We start from the raw sequence: 12,348 nt of genomic DNA on the forward strand, positions 1-12,348 counted from the left end.
TCCAGTGTGAAGACAGCAAACATTACAAGTGAGTGACAGATTGCAGAACAATATGGTTCGGATCATGCAGAACAATAACCACTTTCAATGTTGCTATGGTGCCCGTCAGTAGTACACAATAGAGCCACGGAGACAGGAAACTACTTAATATGTCTGTGTGAGTCTAAGAAGAAGAATACAAAATATATACCGTATTTTTCGCCCTATAGGACGCACCGGCATATAAGACGCACACCCAATTTTAAAGGTGCAAAATCTAGAAAAAAAAAGATTCTGCACCCAACAGTGATCTGCCAACGGCTGTCCGGGCATGCTGGGAGTTGTAGTTTTGCAACATCTGGAGGTCCGCAGGTTGAAGACCACTGGATAGGAGGTAGTACTCACGTGTCCCCGCCGCTCCGGACTCGTCACCGCTGCCCTGGATGTCGCTCCATCGCTGTCGCCGCGTCCCTGGGGTGTCCCTGACGCTCCGGACGTCTTCTTCCCCGGGATCCACGCTCTCCGTCGCCGTCATCACGTCCTTACGCACGCCGCACCTATTGGATGACGGGGCGGCGTGCGTGATGACGTCGAAGGAGAGCGCCGGCCATGCAGGGGATCCCGGCACGGAGCAGACAGCGAGGAGGCAGGTAAGGTCCCTCCCGGTGTCCTGTAAGCTGTTCGGGATGCCGCGATTTCACCGCAGCGGTCCCGAACAGCCCGACTGAGCAGCCGGGTTAGTGTCCCTTTCGCTTCAGACGCGGCGGTCAGCTTTGATCGCCGCGTCTGAAGGGTTAATACAGGGCATCACCGCGATTGGTGATATCCTGTATTGGCCGCGGGTCCCGGACGTTGATGGCCGCAGGGACCGACCCGATAGGTGTGTGTATTCGCCATATAAGACGCACCAACTTTCCCCCCCCAGTTTTGGGAAAGAAAAAGTGCGTCTTATACGGCGAAAAATACGGTATATATATATTTTTAATTCTTTTTCCCCATAACGTCTTCAGACCCTTTCAATTTTGTCTGATTTTTTAATGTTGTGGCCTTGTGCTAACGGAATAACAAAGAAAATGAAGGCTCCCCCCCCCCCCCCATCATTCTGCATTCACTACCCCATAATGACAAAGTGAAAACAGAATTTTAGAAATGTTGGCAAATTTATTAAAAAGGAAAAACTCAAATTTTGCATGACACTTCCTTCTACTTGGTCATCGCTGAGATGTTTATCCACCTTGGTTGGAGTCACCTGGGGTAAATTCAGCTGATTGGACAGGATTTGGGAAAGAGAGATCCCTGTCTATATAAGGTCTCACAGCTGAAAATCTATATCGGAGTAAAATCCAAGTCATGAGAGGAAAAGACTGCCTGTAGAGCTCAGAGACATGATAGTGCAAAAAGAGGACAAAACATTCTGCTCTATAGAAAGTTCCCAAGAGCACAGTGGCCTCCATGATTCTTAAATGGAAGAAGTTTGGAACAAACAGGACTCTTAGGCTATGTTCACACGTCGGAATGTCCGCACAGAGAATCTCCTTGCAGACATTCCGGACACTGCGGGGCGCTTACATAATATGTCGGTGCTAGGATCGTCTCATAGACAGTTATGCATTCCGTGCGGACTCTGCACAAAGAATGAACATGTTCATTCTTTGTGCCGACATGAAAATTTAATTTCCGACGTGTGAACATGGCCTTACTAGAGCTGTCTGCCCCACCAAACTAAGTAATGGTGGGAGAAGGGCCTTGGTAAGAGAGGTGACCAAGAGCCCAATGGCCACTCTGGTTGAGCTCCAAAGATCCTGTGTGCAGATGGGAGAAACTTCCAGAAGGTCCAGAACCATCAGTGCAGCCTCCACAATCTGGGGTTTATTGCAGATTGGCCAAAAATAAGCCTCGCCTAAAGGGTGCGTTCACACGCTCTTTGTTTTTGCGGGTTTTCCACTGCGTATTTGAAAGGGTGCGGGCTCTTCTCGGCTGTCCTTAGCAGTTTTTCCGCGGCGGAATTCACACTGCGGAAAATCAGCCGCAGTCCCTACTGACTTCAATAGGGCTTGCGGCGGATTTTCCGCAGCGGATAGCGGATTTCCGCAGATAGCCGAGAAGAGCCCACACCCTTTCAAATACGCAGCGTAAAAAACCTGCAGAAACAAAGAGCGTGTGAACGCACCCTAAGTTTGCAAAAAATGCACCTAGATGACTCTGACTGTGAGAAACAGGATTCTCTGGTTTGATGAAACAGTAATTTAAGTTTCTGGTCTCAAGTCTAAGTGTCATGTCTGGAGGAAACCAGGTACTGCCCATCACCTGCCTAATAACATCCCTACAGTGATCATGGTGGGGGCAGCATCATGTCTGGAGGAAACCAGGCACTGCCCATCACCTGCACAATACCATCCCTACAGTGATCATGGTGGGGGCAGCATCATGTCTGGGGGAAACCAGGCACTGCCCATCACCTGCACAATACCATCCCTACAGTGATCATGGTGGGGGCAGCATCATGTCTGGAGGAAACCAGGCACTGCCCATCACCTGCCCAATACCATCCCTACAGTGATCATGGTGGGGCCAGCATCATGTGTGGAGGAAACCAGGCACTGCCCATCACCTGCCCAATACCATCCCTACAGTGATCATGGTGGGGGCAGCATCATGTCTGGAGGAAACCAGGCACTGCCCATCACCTGCCCAATACCATCCCTACAGTGATCATGATGGGGGCAGCATCATGTCTGGAGGAAACCAGGCACTGACCATCACCTGCCCAATACCATCCCTACAGAGATCATGGTGGGGGCAGCATCATGTCTGGAGGAAACCAGGCACTGCCCATCACCTGCCCAATACCATCCCTACAGTGATCATGGTGGGGGCAGCATCATGTCTGGGGGAAACCAGGCACTGCCCATCACCTGCCCAATACCATCCCTACAGTGATCATGGTGGGGGCAGCATCATGTCTGGGAGAAACCAGGCACTGCCCATCACCTACCCAATACCATCCCTACAGTGATCATGGTGGGGGCAGCATCATGTTTGGAGGAAACCAGGCACTGCCCATCACCTGCCCAATACCATCCCTACAGTGATCATGGTGGGGACAGCATCATGTCTGGAGGAAACCAGGCACTGCCCATCACCTGCCCAATACCATCCCTACAGTGATCATGGTGGGGACAGCATCATGTCTGAAGGAAACCAGGCACTGACCATCACCTGCCCAATACCATCCCTACAGTGATCATGGTGGGGGCAGCATCATGTTTGGAGGAAACCAGGCACTGCCCATCACCTGCCCAATACCATCCCTACAGTGATCATGGTGGGGGCAGCATCATGTATCGAGGAAACCAGGCACTGCCCATCACATGCCCAATACCATCCCTACAGTGATCATGGTGGGGACAGCATCATGTCTGGAGGAAACCAGGCACTGCCCATCACCTGCCCAATACCATCCCTACAGTGATCATGGTGAGGGCAGCATCATGTCTGGGGGAAACCAGGCACTGCCCATCACCTGCCCAATACCATCCTTACAGTGATTATGGTGGGGGCAGCATTATGTCTGGAGAAAACCAGGCACTGCCCATCACCTGCCCAATACCATCCCTACAGTGATCATGGTGGGGGCAGCATCATGTCTGGAGGAAACAAGGTACTGCCCATCACCTGCCCAATACCATCCCTACAGTGATCATGGTGGGGGAAGCATCATGTCTGGAGGAAACCAGGCACTGCCCATCACCTGCCCAATACTATCCCTACAGTGATCATGGTGGGGGCAGCATCATGTCTGGAGGAAACCAGGCACTGCCCATCATCTGCCCAATACCATCCCTACAGTGATCATGGTGGGGGAAGCATCATGTCTGGAGGAAACCAGGCACTGCCCATCATCTGCCCAATACCATCCCTACAGTGAAGTATGGTGGGGGCAGCATCATGTCTGGAGGAAACCAGGTACTGCCCATCACCTGCCCAATACCATCTCTACAGTGATCATGGTGGGCAGCATCATGTCTGGAGGAAACCAGGCACTGCCCATCACCTGCCCAATACTATCCCTACAGTGATCATGGTGGGGGCAGCATCATGTCTGGAGGAAACCAGGCACTGCCCATCACCTGCCCAATACCATCCCTACAGTGATCATGGTGGGGGCAGCATCATGTCTGGAGGAAACCAGGCACTGCCCATCATCTGCCCAATACCATCCCTACAGTGAAGTATGGTGGGGGCAGCATCATGTCTGGAGGAAACCAGGTACTGCCCATCACCTGCCCAATACCATCCCTACAGTGATCATGGTGGGGACAGCATCATGTCTGGAGGAAACCAGGCACTGCCCATCACCTGCCCAATACTATGCCTTCAGTGAAGAATGGTGGGGGCAGCATCATGCTGTGAGGATAGGGAGACTGCTCAGGGTTGTGGGAAAGCTAAATGGAGCAAAGTACGGAGATATTGTTAATTAATACTCAATGTAGAGAGCTCTGGACCTAAGGCCGAAGATTCATCCTCCAACAAGACAATGACCCTAAGCACACGGCCAAGACAAAACAGGAGCAGCTTAGGGACAACTCTTTGAATGTCCTTGAGTGGCCCAGCCAGATCCTGAACTCAATTGACCATCTCTGGAGAGCTGAAACTGGCTTCCACCGACGGTCCCCATCCAACCTGACAGAGGATCTGCAGAGAAGAATGGCAGGAAATCCCCAAAATCCAGGTGTGTAAACCTTGTGGCCTCATCCCCAAGAAGACTGGAGGCTGAAGTCTCTGGCAAAGGGCCTTCAACTACGTCCTGAGTAAAGGGTATGAATACTTTTTATGTCAATGCTATATTTTAGTTTTTCCTTTTCAATAACGTATCAAAGAGTTCTTACATTCTGTTGTTTTCACTTATAGGATACTGACTGCAGAATAATGGATTTTTTAATTTAGCACATAAAAATTTTAAAAAATGGGAAGTGGTCTGAAGACTTTTTGGGGGACATGTTTCAAAGATTTTACCCCTGTTTCGTGTGTATTTTTTGGCGCCAAATTTTGCGCAAGCCCTTTTTTAGCGCATTTTTTTGGCGCACGTTTTGGTAGAGCATTTCCTCCAGATGCGGCCGAATCGGGGTACCTTTGAGTGACATCTATAGTACGTATGGATTTATTAACTGCGTACTTTTCCTTTACACCAAAAATTTTGCCGCAAGAGCTATTTTTTTTTGCGCAAATATAAGCCATCTTGGACTTAACGTAGCAAGATGCTCTAAATCATCAATTCTATTTTCCAAAGAGTGGATTGAGGAGATTACTATATTTACCCCAAATTTATGAAGCTCATTGCGCTAGATTGATAAATTTAGCGCTTCTGCGCATCATTTAGAATTCGGGAAAAGGGGTAAAACTGCTTCTACCATACACAAATAATGATACATGTCCCCCTTTGAGTGCAATCGTGCCATAGATATATATATAAATATATATGTACATATATACAGTTTATATGTGTGTATATATATATATATATATATATATATATATATATATGATTGCATTTAGATGCATTGCTTGAGTGTGGAGAAGACATATTATAGGATGCAAATGTGTGTTCAATTAAAGGCAAGTTAATTTCCAATCCAAAACCATCTGTCGTTGCTTAAGTAAACAGCCGACAGAGAAAACATATCCATGTATGTGTGGCTGTAAGGCAAGTTTTACAATTACATGATGGGCAGATGCTGCCACACTGGGATTTCATTTTTCATTGTGTCAGTTCTCTACCAGTTACATTTCTCTACTGAAACAACGTGAAGCCAAAAATCCTTACTATGGATTCAGCACCGGCTCTGACGGCCCTAGGGGCTCATGCATATGGTCACGAGACGGCATTCATAGCCTGCTATGGGCCCATATTGTAGCTTGCTTTGCCTCCAGTTTTATTTAGAGACACTTGGAGGTTACTTTTCATGAGAATTTTTTTTTGCATGACATTTTTAAAGAAATATTTTCTCCAAGGTGCATTAACATCTAGTGCCCCTTAGGTACACTATGGCCCTGATTTACTAAGAGTGGACTGTTTATTCTGGAGTGATTTCAATATTACTCGTGTTTTTTTTTCAGGCTTATTTACTATTCTGTCGCACATTTCGTGTTTTTTCTTTCTGTCGCACGTTTTGTGTCGCACTCGTCAATTGTGTTGCACAAACTCCGAGCTAAAGAAATTATTTGTGTGAATCAAAATGGTTTAGGCTTATTTGTTTAACTCCTTAACGACGAAGGACGTATATTTACGTCCTCTGCCGGCTCCCGCGGTGACCCTGCGTCATATCGGGTCGGTCCCGGCGGCCATCAACGGCCGGGACCCGCGGCTAATACAGGACATCACCGATCGCGGTGATGCCCTGTATTAACCCTTCAGATGCAGCGATCGAAGCTGACCGCTGCGTCTGAAGCGAAAGTATCCCGGCTGCTGAGTCGGACTGTTTGGGACCGCCGCGGTGAAATCGCGGCATCCCGAACAGCTTACAGGACACCGGGAGGGACCTTACCTGTCTCCTCGGTGTCCGATCGGCGAATGACTGCTCCGTGCCTGGGATCCAGGCAGGAGCAGTCAAGCGCCGATAACACTGATAACAGGCGTGTTAATACACGCCAGTGATCAGCATGAGAGATCAGTGTGTGCAGTGTTATAGGTCCCTATGGGATAATAAAGATCAGTGTGTGCAGTGTTATAGGTCCCTATGGGATCTATAACACTGCAAAAAAAAAAAGTTTAAAAAAGTGTTAATAAAGATCATTTAACCCCTTCCGTAATAAAAGTATGAATCCCCCCCCCCTTTCTCCATAAAAAAAATAAGATAGTGTAAATAAAAATAAACATATGTGGTATCGCCACGTGCGTAAATGTCCGAACTATAAAAATATATTGTTAATTAAACTGCACGGTCAATGGCGTACACATAAAAAAATTCCCAAAAAGCGTATTTTTGGTCACTTTTATACCATTAAAAAATGAATATAAAGTGATCAAAAAGTCTGATTAAAACAAAAATGGTATCGATAAAAACTTCAGATCAAAGGCCCAAAAAATTAGCCCTCATACCGCCCCGTACGTGGAAAAATAAAAAAGTTATAGGGGTCAGAAAAGGACATTTTGAAACGTATAAATTTTCCTGCATGTAGTTATGATTTTTTTCCGAAGTGCAACAATATCCAACCTATATAAGTAGGGTATCATTTTAACCTTATGGACCTACAGAATAATGATAAGGTGTAATTTTTACCGAAATATGCACTGCGTAGAAACGGAAGCCCCCAAAAATTACAAAATGGCGTTTTTTTCTTCGATTTTGTTGCACAATGATTATGTTTTCCGTTTCGCCGTGGATTTTTCGGTAAAATGACTGATGTCATTATAAAGTAGAATTGGTGGCGCAAAAAATAAGCCATCATATAAATTTTTAGGTGGAAAATTGAAAGGGTTATGATTTTTAAAAGGTAAGGAAGAAAAAACGAAGATGCAAAAACTGAAAAACCCTGCGTCCTTAAGGGGTTAAAAAAAAATCATGAATCAAAAGTACGGTATTCATGTGTTATAAACATTACAACAATTCTCCTTGTTTATCAGTTTGGGTGTTAAATTGATTTAAACCCAATATTGCAAATGTGTTAAAAAGAAAAAAAATATATAAACATTAACTATCACAAAAGCATTCGATATTTTATTAATTAAAGTGTTTAACTGTACAAAATGTTTTCAGGTTATAAAACAAGTTACTTTCACACAAAACACAATGGTAAACAGTCTCTTGTTAGAAATCCCTCCATTTTTGGAATTTCACTCGGCCTCTTGGCTGTCGGTTATTGTGTGCGGCAAACTCACACTTTTTCCCCAAGTGATTTTCAAAGTACTCCGAGTAATTTTAGTTTTTTGTGGGTAAAACGACCGTTTTTGCATAAAACACGCCCATTTCAGAGTGGAAAAAAACACTCCAAGTGTTTTCTAAAATGTCGGTTGTGTGACAACATTTTTGTCGCATAATTAGTCGCACAGACGTTGTGACTAAAATTTAGGCGCAATAACCGAGAAGAAGAGTCGGTTGGACTTTAATTAGTGAGGGCCTATATGCGTGATAACCAAATATTGCAGGTCCCTTAGTCCTATGATGGGTTAATATGTTTGTATAAGTTTGTAATGTTTCTTGTGGGAGAATTTTAAAGGGGTATTCCGGCCCTAAGACATCTTATCCCCTATCCAAAGGATAGGGCATAAGATGTCTGATCGCAGGGGGCCCGCTGTTGAGCACTGCACCTGTGAGCACTGCAGTAAACGCTGGAGGCTCCACGTCTTATGCCTCCCGACCACAGGGACGGAGTATCGTGATGTCACGACTCCGCCCCTGGGTGACGTCACGCCCCACCCAAAAGTTTTGTTAAAGGTAGGTAACACCTCAAAGCAAGCCTATGTAGCATGGAGAGGCAATCTCATGTATAGTCAATCACCAACACACAGGAAATGCTTTTCAGGGAATCACCAACATACAGGAAAGGCGTCTCAGCCAATCACCAACACACAGGAAATGCTTTTCAGTGAATCACCAACATACAGGAAAGGCGTCTCAGCCAATCACCAACACACAGGAAATGCCTGCTCAACCAATCACTGACACACAGGAAATGCCTGCTCAGCCAATCACCAACACACAGGAAATGCCTGCTCAACCAATCACTGACACACAGGAAATGCCTGCTCAGCCAATCACCAACACGCAGGAAATGCTTCTCAGCCAATCACCAACACACATGAATACATTTTAAGGGGTTTCCATTACAGTTGGCCCTCAACATATGATATTAATTGGTTCCAGGAGAACCATCATATGTTGAAACCATCATATGTCGAGTACATATGTCTATGTAAAAATGGTAATTGGTTCCGGGGCCTCGGAACCATTGTATGTTGAATACATATCTCTATGGGAAACTGCTAATTGGTTCTGGGATGACTATTGTATGTGGAGTGTATGCGGAGTGTTTAACAAACCAGGGTGCCTCCAGCTGTTGCACAACTACAACTCCCAGCATGCATGTACAGCCATTGACTGTCTGGGCATGCTGGGAGTTATAGTTTTGCAACAGCTGGAGGCACACTGATAGGGAAACATTGATGTATGGGGTGTATAGTGTGTCTATGTATTGTATGTGATGTGTGACATCGCATACAGTACTGTACAGTTCTTTAAATACCTTCAGGGGGGACAGAATGTCCTCCATTACAATCCTGCCGACTACAGCTCTATAGGAAAGGAAGGGGAGGGCAGCCAGCAGCTCATTGGATGCCTGTAGCAAGATGCTGCAGGCTATTGGCTGTGGCTGCACTGGGGGGGGGCGGGGCTTACACAGAGCTCACAGTGGAAGCCCGTATGAGTTAGCAGGACAGCATGTGAGTAACAGGAGGCAGAACGGGGCACACGGGGCACATTAAACAACTATCTGTCAGTTGCTGAAGTTGTCAGCGCTGTCAGATAGCTGTTTGTATGATGGCCCCAACACACAGCAGCATCATATGTCGATACTGCCTTCAACATACGATGGGCTCTGAGAGGCCATCATATGTTGAAATGATCATATGTCGGGGCCATCATAAGTCGGGGGGGTCACTGTACTAACAAAATTAGTAAATGTTGGAACTAGAGTTAAAAATAAGAAAAACTTGCTTCTTGTGTATACATATGCATCATATTGTTTACTTAAATTGGTTTGTTATAAAACTTAATAACAAAAGGTTTGCAAAAAAAAAGTTTACTCACCCTAAAATCACCATAACTCTGGTGCCCCCTGCTGGAAGTGCTGTAGTGACATTATGTACATTGTTCACATGAAGATGCAGCCATTCACTGGCCCCAGTGCTCTCTTTCTGTATGAAGGCCCATGACCTCTGAAGCTGGTGATTGGCTGCAGTATCACATGCACAATATATATGATCCCACCTCAGCACTTCCAGCAGAGACCACCAGCAAATTTAGGGGTAAATACAGTACTTACTATTTTTTTTTTTTTTTATATATATATATACACACATAATTTCCAGCCTGTATTGAATATTTGTCTTGAAGTAGTTATTTGCATAAATCATTTTATATTTTGTTCCTTATTTTTGGTTTGTACTATTATTTATTAAAAGTTTTTTTTAATAAATTCGCCCCCCCCCCCCCCCCCAAAAAAAAAAAATTTCTATTTGTAAATACAATCCTAGACTAAACATGCTTATTATTTTGTTTATTCGGTCCCCGACTGTAAGTTCACCGCCATAAATATTTTAATTAGCATAAACCGACAGATGAAAAACGAGTGTAAATATGGCCGATGGCGGCGTTTCTATATCTAAATACACGTCTATATATAGACGGCGTATTGGAATCATCTACGCGGCTTCTGCGAGTTCTACTTAACGGCAGGCGAAAACTGAATAAAATGAATAATTAATTTCGCAGAGATAAGTGCACATTGATATGAAAAAAATAAAAAATAATATCTAAAAGAAAAAATATATACACGTCATTAAAAAAAAAGGAGCGGAATGTAGCTCAATTTTCTACCTTTGAATTGTGACAAACCTCTCAGCGTGTGTTTCCAAGTGTATTACCGGATAGGAATTTTTTTTTATTTTTTTATTTTTTTTTATTATTTTAAGATATTCCTTTTACTTAAGAACCATGTATGAGAGAGCGGAGTCTCTTTTTGAGCTCAGCAGGTAGTGTTTAAAGTCTGCCGTAATGCGCGGAAGGGCCCGATATTTTTCCGTCTCACTTTTCAGAAGTCGTAATTATATCAAAGTAATAAAACTTCTCACTTGAGTCTAATTAGAATAGTACAGTCGGCTTTTAGGCGACTGTAAAACTTATCAATTAAACATCTGAGGACGCTCAGACGACATTATATACAAATACGCTTATGTTAAAAAGAAAAATTGAGCTTAAAAAAAATAAAAGAAAGAAAAAAAATATCAGTGTTTTAAAAAAAAAAAAAATTAATGAAGCCCGTTTTATGAACAAAGGTTGTACAATGTCTTCCCATACAGATCTCCTCCTCCCACCCGGATCTTGTGAAGGCCTTCAGATCGTTTGACGTAGATCGCGCGGGATGCGTTCCTCTGGATGCCTTCAAGTCCATCATTAATAACTTTATTTTTCCGCTCTCCCACCGAACATTTCAGGAGTTAATGAGCAGGTAAGACCCCTGATGTTTCCTCCAGATCGTCTTAAAGTGTCATGGAAGATGCATTAATGTCACGATTCGGCTTCCAGGTAGTGGATCCTCTGTGTCAGCGAGGGATTGGCGTGGACCGTGCTAGTGGACCGGTTCTAAGAGGCTACTGGTTTTCACCAGAGCCCGCCGCAAAGCGGGATGGACTTGCTGCGGCAGTAGCAACCAGGTCGTATCCACTAGCAACGGCTCTACCTCGCTGACTGCTGAGAAGGCGTGGGACAGAAGGACTAGGCAGAGGCAAGGTCAGACGTAGCAGAAGGTCGGGGGCAGGCGGCAAGGTTCGTAGTCAGGATGGGTAGCAGAAGTTCAGGTACACAGGCTTTGGACACACTAAACGCTTTCACTGGCACAAGGCAACAAGATCCGGCAAGGGAGTGCATGGGAGGAGATCAGATATAGTCTGGGAGCAGGTGGAAGCCAATTAAGCTAATTGGGCCAGGCACCAATCATTGGTGCACTGGCCCTTTAAGTCTCAGAGAGCTGGCGCGCGCGCGCCCTAGAGAGCGGAGCCGCGCACGCCAGCACATGACAGCAGGGGACCGGGACGGGTAAGTGACCTGGGATGCGATTCGCGAGCGGGCGCGTCCCGCTGTGCGAATCGCATCCCCAACGGCCATGACAGTGCAGCGCTCCCGGTCAGCGGGACTGACCGGGGAGCTGCAGGGAGAAAGGCGCCGTGAGCGCTCCGGGGAGGAGCGGGGACCCGGAGCGCTAGGCGTAACAGTACCCCCCCCCTTAGGTCTCCCCTTTTTTTTGTCCGGTGACTGCCTCCCCTGGGATGAGGACACCGGGAAAGAATGGATGGTTTCCTCAATGGCAGGCAGTACAGCAGGAGTGGGAATGGGAAGGGAGGGCAGAGGGTGAAGCTTGGCACGGGGCAGGGAGACACAAGGACGGGAGCCATGAGGAGACACAGAGGCTTGCCTGATGGGACTGGGAGGGGGGGAGAGGCACTTCCTGTGGCAGGCAGAGTCCCAGTTCTTTATCTCCCCGGTGGTCCAATCAAGGGTGGGGGAATGAAGCCGGAGCCATGGCAGACCGAGGAGGACCTCAGAGGTACAGTTGGGGAGAATGAAGAACTCAATCCTTTCGTGGTGGGGTCCG

General features: G+C 46.0%; 1 protein-coding gene across 1 annotated transcript in view; it reads left to right on the top strand.

The window, feature by feature from the left end:
• The window catches only part of EFCAB6 (EF-hand calcium binding domain 6), a 186,794-nt gene that overhangs the window by 66,368 nt on the left and 108,078 nt on the right, over positions 1–12,348 (top strand). Inside the window, exon 9 of the mRNA XM_056517381.1 lies at positions 11,057–11,205. Coding sequence (XP_056373356.1) covers positions 11,057–11,205 — 149 coding nt within the window. The remainder of the gene's footprint in view (positions 1–11,056; positions 11,206–12,348) is intronic.

Source organism: Hyla sarda, chromosome 4 (assembly GCF_029499605.1).
Source record: "Hyla sarda isolate aHylSar1 chromosome 4, aHylSar1.hap1, whole genome shotgun sequence".
In the NCBI taxonomy this organism is placed as follows: domain Eukaryota; kingdom Metazoa; phylum Chordata; class Amphibia; order Anura; family Hylidae; genus Hyla; species Hyla sarda.